The sequence below is a fragment of the Glandiceps talaboti genome, chromosome 7 (genome assembly GCF_964340395.1).
Source record: "Glandiceps talaboti chromosome 7, keGlaTala1.1, whole genome shotgun sequence".
NCBI classification, from domain to species: Eukaryota; Metazoa; Hemichordata; class Enteropneusta; family Spengelidae; genus Glandiceps; species Glandiceps talaboti.
In genome coordinates this window covers 10410044-10432465 of record NC_135555.1, presented here as the reverse complement: position 1 = coordinate 10432465, position 22422 = coordinate 10410044, and the positions used below count along the sequence as shown (strand labels likewise).

The window sequence follows — 22422 nt, the reverse complement described above, 5'->3', positions numbered from 1 at the left end:
GTTGCATGCATTACATTCATACAGTTCTCTGTGGCTGAAATTTCAACAGGCATGACATTTCCTTGAGGATGTTGCTTTGTGAACTTCTTCAAACGGCGTGCCTCTTGGAGTGTCAGCTAATACACAATGGCTGTAATGCTACACTGTAAGTGGCTTATCAAGTTACTGTTGTTATGCCAGAGCTCAGTCTGTCTGACTAAGACTCTCAATAACAGGTCAAATAGATCATTGAAAGAGAAAAAGGGCACCACAATGAGTCTAGACTGAGCCAGATTGAATGGGGGGGGGGGGGAGAAAGAGGGGAAAGAAGAGGCAATAGTTCACAAAATAAACTAGAACTTTGTCTACAGAGAGGGCAAAAAATTAGACATTTTAAAACTCACCTGTAAAAAGCTGACAGTCATCAATATAAGGCTGTATGAACTGATTCCTCCCGTAAATACTTCATTCAATTTTCTCTCTAACAAGTACTGTTTTAAAACTAAAACTAAATATGGCAAAATAGGATAGTCTCTCATGAAATCCTGTGGAGAAAAAAAAACAAGACAAAAATTAACATTGTATCTTGACATATTAAAGTACATTTTTGTAAAAGTACTTGTATACTGAACTTCGCTGAAACAGACTAATTTGTTCATTTTCATAATATTTTATCAACCGATTTCTCACAATGAACATATGGAGGAAGGCTAATATTTCTGATTGACTGGTTACTGCGACCAGAAAAACACAGTGTGGACAAAAGTACCATATTGTCATATGTTCTCAGGCTTCTAAAATTCAGGGACAAAATTGAAAGCTAGGTTCATACTGCATGATAATGGCAATACTACAATAGATCAACTGTTAATCCTCTCTCTCTACCAAAGACGTATTTTGTTTATACACAAAAGACAAGCTGAGCAAAACAGAGTTAATTTTGTCTGTGGGGTAAATTGAGACTTAAATATTCATTGTTGTTGGTATTCCGGTCATAACCATTAGCTAACGAGTCATTAAAAGTATGCATAAATGAATCTCTGTTGGAATTATTTACAACATGGCATATCTACTTCTGACTCACTTGACACCAATGTCCCAACTTCCCTGTCTATGGACTGTTTATATTATTCCTTATAAAGTAGTTTTTTATCCCAAAATTCTGGTAGCCTAATATGCTAATTCACTACTAACCAATTTACATACAAGGTAAACGACCCACTGGTTAACATACAACATAAACATGTTTTGACCTGGGGTCAATCCTATGCAATGTCCATACTTTTATTAAACATGTAACCGCTCTGTCACACTCTCACACTCTCATGTTTAGACTCTCACACTGTTAAAAATGGCATGGTTTCAAACTTTTGCTGGTGATATCAATTTTACTAGACTGAGTATAGATATATATATATGGATGGGTTAATCCACTATTCTTTGGATATGGTGAAAAATGCACTAAGCTGAGGACAGGCTTTCAGAAATTAGATTAGAATAATATTGATCTAATGATGCCATGCTGTTCAACAAACAAAAAGAACACATACATATATATTCTTGAATCCACACCACAATTGAATTCATGCCAGTGACTAATATACTTCACACAAGTTATTAATTTTTCAACGTTGATCAGCTGATACCATTTGACCAGGTGCCCTGTAGTAACCTCGGTGTCACTGCACATAGCGGGACTAGTACATTTGTAGGACAGACATCACAAGTATTCTTTTTTGTAAACACTTACTGTGAAATCCTAGTCTGACCTTATTTACTCAAGTGTGTCATATTTCATAATATAAATATTTCTAGTATTGTAATAAATTAATATTCAGAGATGGTGTACTATTCATCTAAACATGTCCAGGCTCAGATAAAGTCAGTAATATTGTGATAGAAGGATATGTAATCTGTGGTGTGGAAATTGGATTCTTGTTGATTTCCATGTCATTTATTAGACAATGCGTTTTGTTAGGAGTTTTAGAACCCTGGGAACAAAAAGTGCAAATGTGGTGAAATTAACTAGTGTTTTTGCTAAGATTGCGATATAGAGAGATGGAGAGTGGAGTAGGGGTGGGGGTGGGGGTGGCGGCTGTCAGGTAAAATAGAGTTAAATACCTTCACGCTTATACTTTTATTTTGGTGGGGAACCCAGGTAAAGTGATTCAAAAGATATATTTACTTACTTTACATGTAATACTGGCCTTACCAAAAAAACACTGAATATTATTGCCTGTAAAATCGTGCATACTTTTGGATGGTTCTGGCTACACAATTAGACAAGTGTGGGGAATACAGATAGATTTTACCACCCTAAAAGACAACTCTTATGACTTCTTACCTTGATCAGTTGGGCACTCCTTACTCCATTACGCATATTGAAGCTGATGTCTACTTTAACGTCGGTGCGCTTGTCAGTAAGTTTAATGATGGGCACCTGTACAAAAAAAAAACACACATACAATAAAGACCAATGTATTATTTATAGTTCAGAATCACCAATATGTTTGTAAAGAAGTTTCTCTATTGCTCTGAATCACTGCATCTTTATTTTCATACAACACATCGGTTTATGGCCATTCATAGACAAATACGAAAGGGTTAATTTACAATTCAATTCAGAAAGGCTGCAGATCATTTATTAACAAAGACAGTAAAGAACATTTGGCAAATGCTGCACAACCTACAGGTTGACATCTTATGTTCAATATTAGATCAATACCACAAAAATTTGACTCTGTACATTCACATGTTGTTCTCAATGTGAGGACAGGAAATACCACTACAACAACAGTCCTAGAATCACATCACCTGTTCACATTAATCATAACCTTTGACCCTCCTGGCTGTGACGGCCACATGTCAATGCCAGTCATCTCAGTGGTCTAACCTTTGACCCTTGGCAATGCTAGCTCCTAAGAGTCATCTGATTGACATTGCCATACTAACCACACAGTTGACATGGTGCAAGGTATTGCACAACAACTCCCAAAGCTTATCTCTGAGTAGGATAGTATGGTCAGTGATAAGCTTATCATAGGCTAAACCACACTCATTAATATACATTTTATATGCCACTGTACACCTTGTACAACCACTGGAAATACACAGCATCTACAATACTAAATGGGAATTGAAGGGGGGGGTGATTTCCAATTCAGCCAAATCGATTAGAAAAATATTAGCAGAGTTATGTTCCTCACAAAACAGTTTTACATGAAATTTGTGGGATTCATCCCTGTCAACGATGTCTGTCAAACGCTATTCTTAATGAAGTGATTTGACTTTGACTCTATTCAAGTTGTGGTTAGGCCACATCTATATACTAGTACTTAAGTGAGAGTTTTGTCTGGAGATTTTTTCCAAAATTCAGCAGAACGGATAAGGAAAATTTGTACGTTTGCGTGACAGTTCTACATGAAATTTATGGGGGGATTTGTCACAGTTGATGATGCCAGTTGAATGCTACTTATATGAAACAATTTGATTTATTCGAGTTGTGGTTACGCCATATGCCAGTTTTTACCTAACAAAACATGTATATCCCATGCAAAGCATGGATTATTTTCTAGTAGTATACAATAATAGTTTGTTTAATCCTTATTCACACTGCAGGTAATACACTACTTGAACAGTACAGTCTGTCAGTTTAGAAGCAGTGACATAAACCACCATCTGTTTCATATCATAACACAATATACCGTTATATGAAAAGCTCTTAATTTGAAGACTTTGAATCCTAGAATGGGTCCACTAATAGACATGGGATAGGATGTTTTAAAAAGTTTTGAATAAAGACCCCTCCATAGTTTGCATTTTGTCTTCTATCCTCCCCCTACCCTCCACAAGGTGAGGTTACATGAGCAAAAAGGACAAATATAATGTAATCATAGTGAAGCTAGGGAAACCTGTCAAAGCACATCACGTTATCTCTGTCAATATGGCTGGCTTTAGCAGGTGGTGGGTGAGATAGGTGTTAGCATTTTCCTCGGTTTATAATTACTCTGACAGGCGACCGATATTCTTGTTTGGGAATTTTCTCACCAAAACACAATAGGTTGGTATAGTACATGAGACAGTTACCCTACTAACCCTTTTTTGGGACACCAGAGTAATTCATAGGAGACCGTGTATGCAGACTGGACTTAGACAGGTCAAGGTAAACTTTACACACACAAACTAGTCATTTACACCCTGATATGTGAGCAAACCACTTATTGACCAATATGTCACGGTACTTGCAGTAGGTGGACGACTCGTATTACCTTAACCAACTCTTAATCAGAATTCTAAGTGAGCTTACTGCCAATCACATCATTGTGTTGCTTTAATATGGGTAATAACTGACATTTTTCAGGTAATTTCAACCATTACTAGAACAATACATAGCAATTTTACGGTTTGTTTGATGAATTACGATCGAGAATGAAATAAGGGTTGGAGTGGAGTAGGAGCTGATGGCTTGGAACAAACCCTTTGTTGTAGGAAAATATTATTGCTCTGTGCTGATTGAAAATGAAAGTGGCTTGCTAGTAAGATTAGGGATATATTTACAGACTGGTTGAGTTGGGGGGGGGGGAACAAGGGCAAGCACAAGGGCACTCTATACACACATTGACACATTGTGAAGTTTGTGTGTTTGGGTCTGTTGATGACTTCATCAGCACAATCACATATACATGTAGACTACAATCCATCGCCGGAATCGTGCATATCATTTCTCCCCTTCGTTTATGGAAAGGGATGAGAAGAGCGCCCACATGGCTGAGCTTTCAGTCTAAATCACATGTAGATATTTTCCAAACCCATGCATCACCTGATTTGACTTACTTCATTCATTACTATAACCTTAGGCTTATAATCCCTTGGTTTCTACAAGGTCTCTATATACTATAAAAATAGGGTCAGAGATGTTATACTTCTCCAAGTTAAACTTCCAAAAGTTGTACACGCTTTCATTTTCCTACATGATAACAGAATACAGTTGAATGTTTGATTTAAAAGGGACTTTAGGAAATTACCTAGAAACATATTGGTGACAAAAAACCCTCAATAGGAATCATTTTAACAGGAAAGTGACCAAGGTGAAAATGAAATGCTAAAATAAAGTCCTAGAAAATCACAGTATCGAATTGTAACAGAGTTTGCTGTTAATTTTCATTAGCCCAGAGATTTGTCTTGTGATGTTATTGTGTGGATCTCTCTACACCAGTGTATGCTTGAGATAGTAACACCATGACATGTCTCTGGGCTATAATGGTATGCACTGACGATGCTCACAACAAGATGAAATGATTGACTTTACAAATGTTGACCCCAAGTTTGTACTAGTGACATTTTAGTAGCAAGGGTATTGTTCATACGTCAAAGAATCAGATACGGTTTCCATGGTTATCAAAATCGTTCACACGCCAAAGAATCAGATACGGTTTCCATGGTTATCAAAACATTCTCGGTACTTACAGTGGCTTTGTCTAATACTTTGATGCTTTCAGGATCAGCAATACCATTGGCTTGGAGTTCTTTTTCTAACGTAAACAGTGGAAGTGATTCCCATTTGCCAAACACCACCAAGTCTATGTCGCTGAAATGAAAACAAATACATGACTATGTAAAATAACAGTTATATACTGAGAATAACAAACTATATGTACACGTCAGACATTGAAACAAAATACAAGATAACCTCTCTCCCAACTTACACTGACCTAGCGATACCACTAACAAGAGTAACTGTCTCTTGGCGCTATATTTTCAATTTCTTGGAAATCAATTATTACTGTTTCCAATCTGGCGACAAAAATAAACCAACTTCTACTCACAAGTTAGCAGTCGCTAGAATGATTCGATCCATTTCTTTTCATTAGGAAATCACAACAACCACTGCAAAAGACAACTCCCCTGACAGGTTTGGACTATAAATTCAAATCACAGGGTTGCATGTCTATGGTCATATGGAGACTGCATGTCGCCTAATTCTAAGACTACATTAAACCCCTTAAGTTAAGTGTCCACACAACATGACGCAAGTAACTTCATTTGGAGAAATCAGGCAACAACACAGTGGACAGATGTTCAAAATCATTGTATAAACATACATTTAATGTCCTAATAATGAGATATAATGTAGTTTATACACAAATACATCATGTATTTTATAGTTCCACAAATGGTGTCTGGCTCATCATTAGTCCATTAGCACAAATGAAAGTAAAATCAAGCCATTCATCCCACCAGCATATTTTGTAATTGCTTCAGAATGAAAGAAGCATTGTCGCTACCTTTTAACCCAAACATGTTTACAATTGTATGCATATATGATTGAAATGTCTGGATTTTAGGTAAACCCATGTTTTCAGAAATCTTTGACAAGTAGAGTACTGATGCAGAATACACCTTTACAATGGCTAACACACATATACAGGTTGTAGCACTCATCCATCACACCTGAATGATATCAAAGTGACATACAATGAGCCATGTACAGCGCAATACCATACACAAACATGATGAAGTCCACTGCTGCAAACAGTAAGTGATATGTTTTCATAATTTAAAGACCCAAGATTCAATCCCAGGCTCTTGCATTAATTTGACCTCATTAGTGTATCTGGCATCTGGTCTAATTTGAGGCTGAACTTGAACAGGACTCGTAACACTGGGAGATCAACTTAGATTTAGGCCGTCCTCAGGGTCGACCGTATTCAATTGCACAAAAACATGACTCCATACTAATTGCCTTCCCTTAGGAAGAAAAGCATAACTGGTAAAAGCTTCCTGTGACGAAGTTCATTGTATCGTTTCCTTTTTCAGCAAGTTTCAAGTTTTTTCAACTAGAATAACAACATTAGTGCACAAGAGAGGGCAGCTGGAAATGGTTGCATTGAATAAAGAGTAACCACTCAATCAATTTGTACAACTGTATAGTGCCTATCACCAAAGGTATACCATCAAATCTACTACCAATGAATTGTATTGGTTGTGATACCAGTACATAGTTACACAGTATACTACAAGTTCTATATCAAACACACTAGACAAAAGTGTTGAACTGAACTGTTCATGTAATGAAGGACAAACTGGCGGCATACATAACATTAGGGACATCGTGTTTTCATACAATTCTTTACTATGACAGAGAACAGTTACAGGGCCTGTGTAGAATTATGTAGTACGGTACTTTTTGACGGGAACTCAGTGGCAATGTGCAATAGTATATAATAGCAATTATTGAAAGTAAGAGGCCATGTGAAACATGCCGAGATTTATTGATCTAATAGTTGAAAAAACAAAATTTAGCATGTACGTCAACACACCATATCCATTGAGCTATAAAAGTTTATTAAACTAAATCTGTATGTGAATTTTTTGAATAGTTTAACCAAACCCTAACCTATGAATGAATGAATGAATGAGAACAGAGAGATTTTCACAATACAGCCATGAAAAGGTAGACAATACAATGTACCCCTACTGTGTACATATAACTGTATTCATTACATATGCAAACAGATCTGTAATATAAAATGAGGCAATGTCCGTTCCACACAGAGATCACACAAATACATATAGAAATGAATGGATGAAATCTGATTGTCCTCATATTATTGTATCTTTACACCACAATGGATTCTAATCATTTAGTACAATTACTGTTTCATTACATAACCAATGCTACAAGCCTTTCCAGCAAGTGGAAAGGTCATCAGGAGCTGTGCCTATGCCACGCAAGGGGGGAACGACCTCATTTGCATGAGGTCAAGAGTTCATTGAGTGGGTGGATTAACTTATCTGTGCAACTCATCCTAGCCATGTATGGCAGTATCATCAGATGTTTACATCTAGGACAGTCCACCTCTTTGTTGCACAGTCCACAATACACCTGTGCTGTATATAATGTACTATATATATACACATTTCACATCAGTTCCGGCCACAAAGCTGTTGACAACTCACTGGGAGTGGCCATGACCAAGCCCCTAAATGGCTAATACCTTGCTGCGGTTGTTTTTTTCCCTTTCACTGCACCCCGTCAGCACTAACTACGTCACATCTCACTGTCTCACAATAAAACTTGCCAATGATTCGGAGAATTTGTGACATCACGACCTAAACAATGCTGACAGAACTATTCCATTCATGGAAAGTGATATGCTGCAGGCCGTAGGACATATCTGGTGGGCTTAAATTACAAGTCCACTGTCAATGCTCAACAAGGACAATCATAGTTCATACACAACACTTTTTAAGATTCATATCCGTTACATGTAAATACACTTTAGGTAGTCATTGAACAATACATCAGAAGGAAACAAATGCAAGCTGTCCATTCTACAAACTCTTTTAAATGTTACAACCTTCTAAACCATCAACATTTACTGACATCAATTCAAATTCCACTTATCATTACCAGGTCTGGAAACAAAATAATGACATTTCAATGCCAAACACACAAAAGATCGTTTGGTATACACACTGCACATCAGTTATAACCATCACTGAATAATACTGATTATTTGAAATGTTCTGATCAATAGATTGATTAACCTTTTACTGCAGGTTCAACTGAGTCATCTTCAGTTATTTGATTCAGGTGGAATACTTTGACAAATTTGCTAATTTGAAATGGATTTCTATGAACCTGTTTCCATAATAAACTGTGATTTGAAATGGCTTTCTAAAATCTGTTTCAAATCAAATTGAAATGGTTTTCTAACACATTTTCATATCAAATTGAAATAATTTCTAAAACCAGTAATCACACATATATTCATCAATATAACTAACTATATTAAACATCCAATTCCATTACCGTCAAACATGACTCTATTATATTGAACTGGTAAAAGTAACATACTAGACAGACACAGACGCAGACACAGACACAGACACAGACACAGACACAGACACAGACACAGACACACACACACACACATGCACACACACCCACGCACACAGCAATCATGACCTCAAATGGTACTCGCAATCATTCCTGTATGGGTGATAACCTTTATTAAAACCCATTAGTGCTCTTTATAATATCTATCACTCTCTCTGTTGAGTTGAGCTGCATTTATCCTAGTGTACAACTGATATAAATGCTGTCCTTTGGGAGTTACCACTTTCCTGTATCGAACTGGAGGCGGACAAAGGCAGCAGGCAAAAGGCAATGACTTATAAAAACCAACCGGCTCTACACCTGATCATTGTGAAACTGATCACCAGGACATAAACTTTGAAAACTGTGAGATATTTGTAGATGTATTTCATAGTCCTGCCATGAACTTTCAAAAACTGACAGGATATTTATTGACACATTGAACTGGGAGAAGTGATATTGCTTCCTGCATTGGAATAATTCAATGATGCATGAAGCAAGAACTCTCTCGTTCTATATCAACATTTATACTCCATAAATAAAATGAAAAATATAATGTATGTTTCCTTACCTTGTTGGCAAATAGAGTTGTGTCTCAAAACTACCAAATATTTCAACCTGTGAAAATACAAAAACAAGATAAGCAGGCAGTGAGACAACAAAGTCTAAACAGACTCTTCAATTGAATTCTTACAAAGCTAAAAGCACAGTACAAACATAGACAAACTTATTTATATTCATTCTATTGTGGTCTCAATAAATGCAGTTGTGAAGATATGATTTCATATTGGGGAAACGGTAATACATAGTGACAGATGGTTTTCTGTTTCTCAATATGGTTTCCTGAGGACAACGTTGGTCATGAAAACACCAACATTCTACATACATGTACAGCACTAGATCAAATAATACATAGTTAGATCTATAACCTCAATTCAAGTTACACAAATATTACAAAGTAGAAAATGGTAATTTGCATCTTAACTCCAATTTTCAAACAACTAGTACCTAAAATAAAGTACATTATTTGTAACATGACGGAACATATAATCTTTACTACGAACCCACAAAAACATTCATTCTAACAAGGCACATGTATCTGTATTCTATTAAATGAACTACTAGAACAAAAGTATATTCACTTTATTTTAAGAATCAAATTGAAATTGAATGGAAATTCTTAGACATTATTAAGTTACAGACAGCAAGGTATTAGGCATTGTATCTGAATATTACGTAACTGATTGTAATGTATGTATGGCCAAGAGTATAAAGATCTTTAATATGCTAATACAGGTTTCAAGGTCTGTATATTTTGTACACTCGTGTGTACCCACTATATAAATCAAAGACAAACTATTTTGTTATGGGCCACCGTTTTCTTGCAAGTCATCACATAGTAAGAGATGGGTACATACCAAATTTTAGTGGGTTGCAAGAAATTGCTGTACATTGGTGGAATATTAAATTGGCTAAAGGCACTCCGACATATACTGTAATTCAGAAATGAATCCAGCTTATGTGAGGTCATGTGTGTTTTTTTCACCATGTGAAAACTAACTTATGCAAGGGCAAACAGAAAATATGGAATTTATACCTTGGTCACTCTGCATCATGTAATTTGTTTTTGTGGTGTTCAAAATATGAATCAAAATGGTTAAGAATCACCATCATTTAATAATAATCTTTATTCGTCCAAATAAATTTGAAACTTTGTTGCATTTCCCCCATACTTCCTTAAATTAAGACTACGCAAGCACATTTACATTTTCTCAAAAATTAGTTTTCTCATTCAGCCACAAAATACTTGTGACATAAGTATCTCCTCACAAGTCTGACACATTGACAAGGCCCCTTAAATCAGTCTCATTTGCCATAGCTTACAGAAGAAAAATATTGGGGAATAATATAATTATTCACTCCTTCACCCACTCAACATTTTACCTCAAAATGTCACTTCAGTTATCATTGTTCATGATACAACTGAAGGAGGCCTTGAGAATGACAACTTTTTCTGTGAATTATGTCTACATCAACACACTTTGTGTCTTTCTACTTACAGCACAGTTTGGATACAAAGGTAAATTTGACACACTTGTAATTTTTGTATCAAGTGTTTCATATCCAATACTCTTCTGGTATCTTTGGAATCACTACAACTTATAAGATCATTGAATTCATAATGTCACATCCACAGAAATCTATAATATAGTTTACAAATCTTAATAAAAAACAATGACTTTTTCAATGTGATTTCAGAAATTACCTAAAAACATCTTGGTTCTAACAGTACGATCAAAACAAGGCAGTACACTCAAACTACTACAACTTACAAGTAGGAGTTTTCTTCACATTTGAATTTCCAATATTAATGATTCTGTTGTTTTTTTTAGCCAAGGGGTTTGCACCTGTTTAACACACTTCTGCTAACGACGCCAGTGTATTCAACTATAACTTGGATTGAAGTCTGAATCCTGCCAATACTTGGAGAAATTGGACAGAATTTACAGCGTTACCGTCCTCCACAAATGGACTGCTTTGAGTTGTAATATTGGCAGTAGTACATATTACCACGCACCAGACATACAAACACACATACAGACACACGCACGCATGCATGCATGCACACGTGTGCACACAGCCAAAAACAGAGACAGACAAGCGCACATGCAAGCAAGCACACACACTTTTATCTACTTTCAGTTCTTTTTATCTACTTTCCGCGAACTGAGACAGACTGGCTTAATTATTCATATCTCGAAACATGATTTATTTTATTAACAAATCAGCATACAGAGGTTTTTTTAATAGCATGAGAACACACACAGTTGTTGTTTATCGTAACAAGTGCTGGACTTTCAACTTAGCAGAAACACTTTCTATAATCTCTGTAAAAAAAATGTGTAATTCATCACATGAAACTATTCCAGGTTATCAGACACGAGATCAAAATGTCCCACTCATTTCAGATAAAATATGTATATTGTACAAACAGTGAAATGTAGCAGTCCATTTATGGTAATCAATATATACTGTGATAGAATAACAAATCATCGCTGAATTTTCACCCTTTTTTTTTATGTTGACAAACTAACATACATGTACATGTTTATCTGGCCCAATTGCATTGATAACATGCATACATATTTTACATGTGTTCTCAAATCTCTGTTATTACAAATTACCCATTTACTGTCCAGTACAATAAAATTGAAAGTGAAGCCTTGTGGCACTGTTAGCTCAGTCCATTAGCGCTGAAAGAATGTTACTAAAAATAACATTTTTTCCTCAGCTACCTGTTGTTACGATAACAATTTATATCAATAAATGTAAGTGTTCTGTGCTTGACATATTCATATTGGCCTTACAGTGACATTTACATTGCTTGAATCTCGGCAAACAGTCATACATTTTGTAGTAGTGCATCCTATGCATATAAACATGGATGGAATCAGGGGGTGTATTATCACTGTTGTTTATTGAGCATTCACTTGTTTTGTGTGTGAGACTGGGTCAGCAGACAGTGACCTGTGACAGGGTAGCTCTCTTGGCGTAGTTCCAACTCTTGCCTTGATAACTGTTTGCCTGTGCGACCAGTACTTTGAAATCTCGGTATAAATACGCCTGACTCCTTTCTCAATAACATACGTATATATAGAGTTCTGCAAAGTGGATAAACCCTAAATGCTCTTGTATAAAAACAACTAAATAATAAGAAGAAAGTACTTCGCTATCAACACTGCCTTGTTTTTTTTTTCTCGTTGAATTATTCAAAATAACAAACCTATTTACAGTAAGTGAAAGCTCAACTATCCAGGCATCTGTATGACTTGATCTGATTTGAAACCAGCAAACATTACAAAGGGCCACCTCTATGGTGCTGAGTTTAAAGCATTAAAAAGATCCAAACTATTTGCATGTTGAGAAAAGACTACGTGCAATCATCAGCTTTAGTTCTTCTGTAATCCTTTCCAAATAATGGTATGTGTGGTCATAAACACCATATACTGCGATACATGATAGACCACTGGGTCTGTCACATTACTCCCACTATGTAACATGACAAGTTCTGAGAATTATTGTAAACATCAAACTAAGTTTGATCATAATTTTGTAGTTGTTTTCATACCAGGAATGTAATGTATAAGGTGTCAACTAATAGATACACCTGTCGAGCACCACTGTCCATTCCTAAACCCCCACCCCCCCCTTACTTTCACCAGTAGAAAGCAAGTAATCTATAAAATACACATGCATTCCCCCCCCTCCTAAATCCTACTTTGCAAACAGCTTACTCACATATCTCCGATATTTCACCCCCCCCCCCCCCCCCCCTTCCCAACTAATGTTGACGCTGATCATTTTCATGGTTCTAAACTGCAATTCACAGCAGAGCATTGGGACCTGGGGGAAATCAAAGCTTTGGACTCTGGCACCAAATACCATTAGCCAAGCTCACTATGGTGGATAACACACGTTTTCAAAAAAAAAAAATAACACTATTTTTTCCTAGTGTCAAAACTCCTGTCATTATTTATTTTGTATGTTATTCTAACTACTACAGGTTAGCAGTACTCTATATTCTTTCTATGTATGGATTACTATATAGTATACTGACATGAACTGCAACAGTTATCCTCTCTTTCGTTTGTTTGTTCAAAATGACAGCTTGCAATGTTCTACAATAAACAAAATGGTGGAGGCGAGATCCTACCATGCAAGAAATACTAGTATCACCTTCTGTCACAGTATAACATGTATCTATGAAGTATTGACCCCAAAACTCGGTGCTTTTTTGTCAAAGTGACTTCCCGAAGTATACCTCTTACTCCTCATTTACATGTCTTTTGTTTTTAAATTCCCACATTCTCGATTCTGACATTCTTTCCTCGCTATTGAGCTTTGTTGTCTATCGTTGTTTGTCTTGCAGGTGGGTAGTCAGACCTTTACAATATATAAATAGAAAATCCAACATTTCCCTTGGGGGTTTAAACTCTGTTATCTTCAATCACTTTGATGGTGCTATCCGTAAACAATCTGGAGAGAGAGTTCAGGGTATCATTCACCTTCACAACACTTTGATGGTGCTATCCGTAACTGGAGAGAGAGTTCAGGGAATCGTTCACCTTCACAATTTATGAGGAGACAAGAGTCATTCTTGATGCCACAAATGATCATCAAAAAAACATCAAAAAGCTATACTGATTAGATAGGATATTCATTTGTTCAGGCTTAACTTTACCTTCAACTCTACCAGACACCTGTTTTTCACTTCATACCTACAGACTTGCTCAATCTTAATCTGAACTGGGCCTTTAATTCTATCTATTCACTCGGCAAAACTTGCCTGGAAGGTGAGGAAGTAGACTTGTATTCGCTATGGCTGCATTTACACAATGACAGTTTCAAAATAAAAACGTTAACTGTGTATTCATTTTAATGCATTATCATGTGTTTACACAGTGGGCCAACAAGCATTTCGACAGTCTACATGGAAACACTAAAGATAGAACATTTGGAAAATGATGCTGCTGCACAATATCAAAGGGGTCATTCCTGAGTGAGGTCAAATATGTACATTTTCGCATTATTGTGCTTTCGTTTACACAACGTTGTTTTTGAATCTTTCATTTTTTGCCTGTTTACACGGACTTAATTCTCAAAATGATGCATTTTCGACGGAGTACTCAAATCACTGTGTTTTCATATGCCTTTTTGTCATTTCCGTGTAGATGATAGGTGAAAACGCTACAAAATTAATTGTGTTTTCATTTGAAAGCGGCATTGTGTAAACGGGGCTTAACTGTTGGTTTGATTAAAAAAACATAGGGTTGGATTGAGAAGGGAATACACTTAAATTTACTTTGCAGAGCTTGTCTAGCTGTTGGAGACAGGTTTCTACATTTCTTACCAACAGAATACAAATTTACAAACACAACCCTGGAAAAAATGTTGCTTGAAAATTCTCACCAATACCCCTTTTTTGGCACAATCTGGTTTAGATTATCTTAAACCTCAGCAAAATATTACATGTTTACCAACTAGGGACTAATTCAATACATTTGTCATCATCTGTGAATCCATTTTCACTTTATGGCAAACCTACTGTTAATGTTATCGTCAAGCTAGGCTAAGATCACGGTCCTACCAAACACACTGTGATCAAAAAGTCTCCACGTTGGTCTTTAACATGAATACACAGTAAGCAGTCATAAAATATGAAAAGACATAACAGAGAGAGAGAGAATACAGAGTGGTTGACAAACATCAAACTACTCTAGACTAATTTATTATGCCACATTTCTCATGATAGGAAGCTACTAATATATTCCAGGAACTGATTCGACAACAATGGCTGCCAGTACAATGTACGACTACATTATACATATGATTTTGTTTCCATCAAGTACGTAGCCGCTTAATACTTCAAACAAAATAAAGCCTGAAATGGCATAAAATGTCATCATTAATTTTGAATATTTCACATTGCTCAATATTTTGTTGACTGTATTATATCTGGAACACAGCAACCTCACTCACGTTCATTGGGAAATCAGTCCAAATGCATTTTCATTTTCACTTTAGGAAAAACTGTTTCACTGAGGAAGAAATTGTGGCTCCCTGATACTTGTTTCAAAACATACTGTCAAAATAAATATCACAAGTGGATTTTGACCACTTGACATGTCAAAATTGGACAGTAATTTGAATAAAATGTACATTTATGAATGAGAGGGGGATGTGACAGGAAACAATGGAATGAATAAGTAATGGGTATCTAGTCCATCACAGGTAAGTACATAATCCATCATGATTACCTCTTTGGGGTTTTGCTGAACCTCTGACTTTTGAATGCAAGTCAGCGAGACCCAATAAGGTCTCAAATAAGAAGAGAAAAAAAAAATTGGTGACCGACAAGAAATTAAGCAAATTATTCAGTTTGACTCTCCAGAGAAAAACAGAATGCCAGATAAAACCATCGACTTATGCAATCAAAATAAATTTCTATTTCAGCCGTAGTTTCAACAATAAATCAGTCCTTTAACATTTCTCATTTGAATTTTGTCCTAGTACTTGAAGTGCAAACAACCTGTGATAACGACAAACTGGGAATATAAACTTCAGGTAGTCGTACCAAAAGATCATTCAAATGAACCTAAATTTGAATAACATGACACATTACGACACACATTTGTCTGCAATCCATGCTTATCTGTCCCATAATATATTACGTTGTCGCAATTACAGGTTCCAGGCTAGGTACACACATATATATCAACGTTTACCGTATGTAAATAACAAATGTCAAATTTTTAATACAATTCTACATTTACACATGGGTCATATAAATGGAATGAACAAGAAATTTTGAGTTTGTTCATTTTTTCTAAAAATACATCAGAATACATATAATACATGCTACATCGAAAGCAGCTTACTGCTCACATTCAACACTCACTCTTACAGCCTTGAGTATGCTCATAGAACTTCCCTGAGAACTGTTTCCACACCACAGTTTACGCTACAGTGCATTTTAATTAACACATATAAATGATATGAACTTGAGATCTGAATAGTGGCACACCAGCGTAATCAAATTACAATGTTGATAACCTAATCTAAACTACCCTTACAGTTCATATGAATTGAGATACACACACACACACACCAGTAGGTTTGTGTTTACTCAACCATGTAAAACTGTACAAGTCACTGGTTAATTAGGAGTTTGTGTTTTCTGTGAACAGAAATCAAGAATTGCTCAGCTCATACTACCTAGTTTGTAAACAACATCATGTAACTTGGTGCATTATTTTTGCATCATGAGTTTCATAATAACTCATAAACTGAAGCTGAACATGATAGGTGGATTTTGATTCACATACAAACTAACATAACATAGCACAACATAACAAAACACAACATGCAATATTTTTGGAGAAACAAAATCTGTGGCATATTTTTTTGTGTTCTTACTCATAAACTTGGGTTCACAGCTCTATAGTACAAGTGGTGGCAAATCAAGACTCACTGCATCCGTGCAAGACCTCCCCCCTCACCTTGTTTCATAAATTCTGGTCTCTGCTGAATTGACTTCAGCAACACTAACAATAGTAGTCATTCTAATGTAAGCATTCTAACAAAAGACACACTCAGCAGTTTAAGCGATACCTCATTACCTCGCTGTAGTAGAGTTGTAAGTTATGACATAGCTATATATATAGCAACGCTTACTATAACAGCAACAACATCAGACTAGATTACAAATGTATGTACAAGTACAACATTTACAGCAGTGGTTGAGGGGTAAGGGGGAATCATAAAACAAAGATGGGATGATACCCACAAAGTATGGGACATAGTACGATACACATGCTAAACAAACACACACACACACACACACACACACACACACACACACACACACTCAGACAGGCTAACATATTTATGTATTTACACACAAGACAACTATACACAATGTACAAAAAAGTGTATTGCATGTGCATCGATAAACACAAAACATATAGCAACACACATACACACACCACCATGCTATAGATGCCAGTAAACCACTGCTATACGAAGCATAGAAATATGGCCAGACTTCAAACAATGTGTGCCTACATAACACTGGAGTAATTACGGCACCTAGAAATACCACGGAATCCTAGAAACCTTGGCAGTAATAGACAAGTAATATATAAAATAACACCTGATACCATACGGATAGTATGACTTAATCATTATAGATTTTATACTTTCCTATTTATGTAGTACATGTTTTATTGAGTTGTCGGTTACTCCACACTTCACCTCTGTCCTATGTGAAAGAAATTGACTTCTTGAAAGCCTGAAGTACCACATATATAATGCAATTAAAGTGTAAATGGAGCACTCGCTGACAAATACAGCTGAATGTATGTCTCTATCACGGTATTATAACTCCACTTTGAACTTTGAATATATCGGTATATCAAAGCTGACCTGAAGTCAGAACTTAAATGATTTACTTTGCAGATCTAGAAAATTATGATGTACAGAGCAAGTCAATGGGGTCAATACTAAATGCACTATACATAGTTCTTTGAAGTTCCACTGTGTTTGAACCTATATAAGCATGTGCCTATTCTGCATTCCTATATTAAATATACTGAATATTCACCATTTTCTTGGTAACTTTTGACCTATGCAACTATGGACTGGTTGTGAATACATATATGAAATGTATCAATCAGTGTTCCCAAGTCATCTCATTATTGACACTCATATAGACGCCATTGTTTCTCCCTGCCTACAATTTCCCACAACAGTCCAGATGTAAATCTCTTCCTTTAGTTAGACACAATCATGCTAACCTGTGTAATAAACTGGTAAACAACTTCATATTCATACACGTGTGTGGGTTTTTTCCAATATATTTTGTTGTTGCACTTAATTATCTTAATAGAGAATACTTACAAGACTGCTCAGCTAGAGGAAGGAGGATTCATTTCTAAAATGTCAGCCTTTTTAAAAAATTCTTTTATATCAAGAACATGTTTACAAGCATTCATGGTGGTCCAGCAATAACTACACACTTCAGTTCTTACAAATAGTACTTCAGACCATGTTTTATTCTTAACAATGTCTGTAAATACGACTGGAAATAAAACCGAAGGCCTTCTTTCCATACATTATCATTTTTCTTTTTGAGCCAAATAGAAAGTATTTCCACAATATCACATTTCCAAAATGAAAGGTATGTGAAGTTATTAATATCCATTTGTGATCACAATGCAAAATTTACCTCTGTCCGTAGAGAACCAGGAACTAATACACAACCATGCTGTCATCCTGTTCACTGAATAGTTCTAAAGTAGGTGGGTGAAAGACATGTCATGGTGCAAAAATGTCATTCTCCCAGGTTATACTTACATTAAGCATTGGCACTCCCTGGAAGTGAAACAGAAGAACATAGACAACACCTTTTTTTTTTAACACAAAATGTATTTTGACCCACCTTTGCACTTGGCCATATTCCTCTGATGATGTTTCGTATTCTTTCAACCACCTCTTGCCGCATATATGCTTCTTCACTTCGTGGTGATATCCATCGGTGAAAATCAAGAATCTCTTCATGTAACCTGCAGATTCAGAGAGATATGCAAACAATACAAAATTTTAGTCGAATAATTGTACTTATTTATTACTACAGCGACAGCATTATCTCAACATACCCATCAATACGACCGTCTGCCACATTTCTCAACCATTATTGCATAATGTGAAAAATATCCGACATTGCCTTTGACAGCAAGACATACTTGTGTACACCAGACACAAGTTCCATATATTTGCTGCAAATACACTGACATACCTTTGTCTTGCACATGACAATACTGGTCAAATTGGTACAAATAATGGCATGCCTAGGAATTTGCCAAGCTTAATCAGGTAACTGCTTTCACCAGTAGAAAAAAGGTAAATCTGTTAAATGATTCAGGTGCCAATTTATATTGTGATTTAAAACATGGGTGAACGGTGTATTAAGCGAAGACGAATAAATTAACAATACATCTGGTTAAAACACCATGAAAAAAAGACAGTCTGTGACCTTGCTTGCCTCTTAAGGTTTGCATATTACATACTGTGATGCAACTCCTCATTTCCATATTATTGCATACACTCACAGATGATATAATTGGTTTCTTGAAAGGCGACTGTCTATGATTACACCCACTCCTTATACCTTCTCTGCACACAACATATATAAGTAAACGGGACACAGCCACCATATCACAACAGCCAGGACTTGGTATTTTGTAAGTGCTGTAAACACAGAGGTGTCTTTATTACAAAAATCACACACCTGTAAAACCAGCAAACCTGATATAATGAAACCACATGGCTAATGTATACTTCCCTTCATGGAACAGTACACCATGGTATTTGGAAGCTTCATTATTGGAATGTACTACAGGACTTGCACAATGAAGTACACTGGAGGCCTTTTCTGACAATGTTAACCCTTGACATTTAACCATGTCAAATCAAAATCAACAAGCCATATTGAATTTACATCTCTTTATCATACTTGCCAAGAGCAGAACAACATAAAATTTGACTATCTAGGACATCTCTTTACATTCCTTCTGAACATACTCACCGTGAATGAATGATGTATGCAGGCTGGGGCTTTAACACTAATTTCAGTACACTGCCTACATCATTTCATTACATAAGACTTTTTGTAAGGTCAAAAGCTGAAATATTATCTTGAATATATATATATTCCTTCTAATTACAAATATAAGTTCATTTTGAATAGAGCATATATATACATGTACATGTATATAGTAACAGAATTTCTGTCGTGGATGAAAATTCTAATCGAATTGAAAAATACCCACAATTTGACATTTGAAATGTACTTCCCATATTTACCTCCATAATTTGATTGCAGATCGTTCATTAACATGTACATATGGTGCCAGGTGGTGATAAAATTATTAACTTGAAACATATGAACACACCATACCAATCATATTACAAAACATTTTTACTTGAAAATTCAGTCATTAAACTGCTATGGAGCATTTCACATTTTCAACATAGAAACTTCTCACACTTCATTCTAGGTAAATCTATCAAAAATATTTCCTTCGATGTTTCATGAACAAGGTGGTATAATGTAATACCATTTGATATTTTGAGCAAAACCTGCGCTAAATTGGTGGGACAGAAAGCCTGAGAGAAAGAAAAACAACAAAATATAAACTTTGACCCTGCTTTCTTATCTAGCATTTCTCCCTATCACCCTGTGATACCAACACTGATAAATCACCCATCTATCAGATCTAATGTTTTTCCCAGCAAAGAGAAAATTTGCAATGGGTTGACAAAATGACATGAGATAACTTATTTTCTGAAGTTCCATGACATTGGTACTTCCCCTGCCATTATTGGTAACTCTACATATTGTCATGATATACACATGTAGTTGCAGTAATAATCGAGTTCATTACTAGTCAGTTTGTGAGTTGTTTACACCTACGACATAACAGAAAGGTCATGTGATACTAAACGAATTGGTATTTGTTCATGACTCATCTGGGAGATTTTACCATATGACGTCCTTTTCAAGTTTTCTGTAACTGAAAATGGGCAAGAATGCAGAACAGCTAACTGACTATACTAGAGGCATTTATGTGCGCTAGTGAACTGACTGTACCATGGACAGTTCTTTGTATTACAGCAAGGGGAGTTATGGTTAGGTTACGGATAGAAATAGGGTTAGTCACATAAATCAGATTTGTATTATCAACCATGATTGGTCTCTGGTCCATGCTGTACACTTGTCCCTGCAATGTCTTTCATGACTTGGTAATGATGTTAATTTGTATACCAGTGACCACAAAATTGTTGTGAAAGACAAGGTCATCACCAATCAATCATCTTGTATTTACATACATATTTACATACTTTGTAGATTAAAGGGACTCTGATTACACAGGTGACAAACAGAACACAATCCACATGCACTGGTTGATGTGATCTGTGTATGTGAAATCAATTTTAGAGAGGTTTCTCCTGAAAATATTACAAACACAACAAATCTAAATTTGTGTCATTACTATTCTCTGATGTGACTATTGAAAATTTTAGTTGGACATTGATATGAACGTGGGTGTCGTCCTACCTCCTGTAATTATGAAGGAAAGGAAATGATAGTACCATTCTACCAATGGATTCAATGGGACTAACAATTACAATGAACAGTTTTCATCATTGGTATTCACATAATCAACACTCCTTTGTGTGAGTGTATTTCTGAATAAATTAAACTGACAAGTCTACAGTTGAATGTACACAAATTGAATATTGGATTACTTCAAGTAACAACACAGTTTTGTACACTGACTTTACGTCTTTTGCAACTTTAGAAACATTATCTTGTCATTCGGTGATAGGAATTTTCATCTTCTTAATAATTTTGTTGTTGTTGTTGTTGGCAAAAGTGATATAAAAGTGTACAAATAATGGCCCATTCAATCATGGAGCTAGTCTTGCCTGCATCCATTGTTCAAGTAACTGGTTTAGGAAATAGGTTTTTTTGTTTCTGAAGTGTCATTTAGATGTACAAGCAAAAGTCTAATTCAATGATTGTGATCTGTTCAAAGCAAGTTATGAAAGATAAGTGAAAACACTACTTTTCACGATTCAAAATTCAAATGTGAATTCTCTTTAAATTACGAAGCACTTGCTCCCTCCAGATTTTAACTTTTATTCTTTTAAATTTGTACAACTTATTCTAAAGCTATAGTGTCAGTTGAATAGATTCAGAATTTTGTTCACCTGTGACTTTTTGTCACAACAACTTGTGTGTCCATCGTTCAATTCATTGATAATTATTAGCAGAGTTAATGACATGCTGTCTGTGATAATACTATTCTTGCCTACAATTAGATTTTTTATCAAATGCAGTGATTATATTTGATTGGCATGATTACATTTTACTAAATCTGCTCTAACGAAATTTGATTTCTGCTAATATATATATATATGTTATATAATATATATAT

The 22422-nt window shown here is 35.7% G+C and overlaps 1 protein-coding gene across 1 annotated transcript in view; it reads right to left on the bottom strand.

Annotated features, from left to right (window-relative positions):
* The window catches only part of LOC144437165 (uncharacterized), a 30728-nt gene that overhangs the window by 7109 nt on the left and 1197 nt on the right, over window positions 1-22422 (bottom strand). The window contains exons 2-6 of the mRNA XM_078126043.1: window positions 18861-18984; window positions 9432-9478; window positions 5446-5566; window positions 2324-2419; window positions 384-524 (exon numbers count right to left, since the gene is read on the bottom strand). Coding sequence (XP_077982169.1) covers window positions 384-524; window positions 2324-2419; window positions 5446-5566; window positions 9432-9478; window positions 18861-18984 — 529 coding nt within the window. The remainder of the gene's footprint in view (window positions 1-383; window positions 525-2323; window positions 2420-5445; window positions 5567-9431; window positions 9479-18860; window positions 18985-22422) is intronic.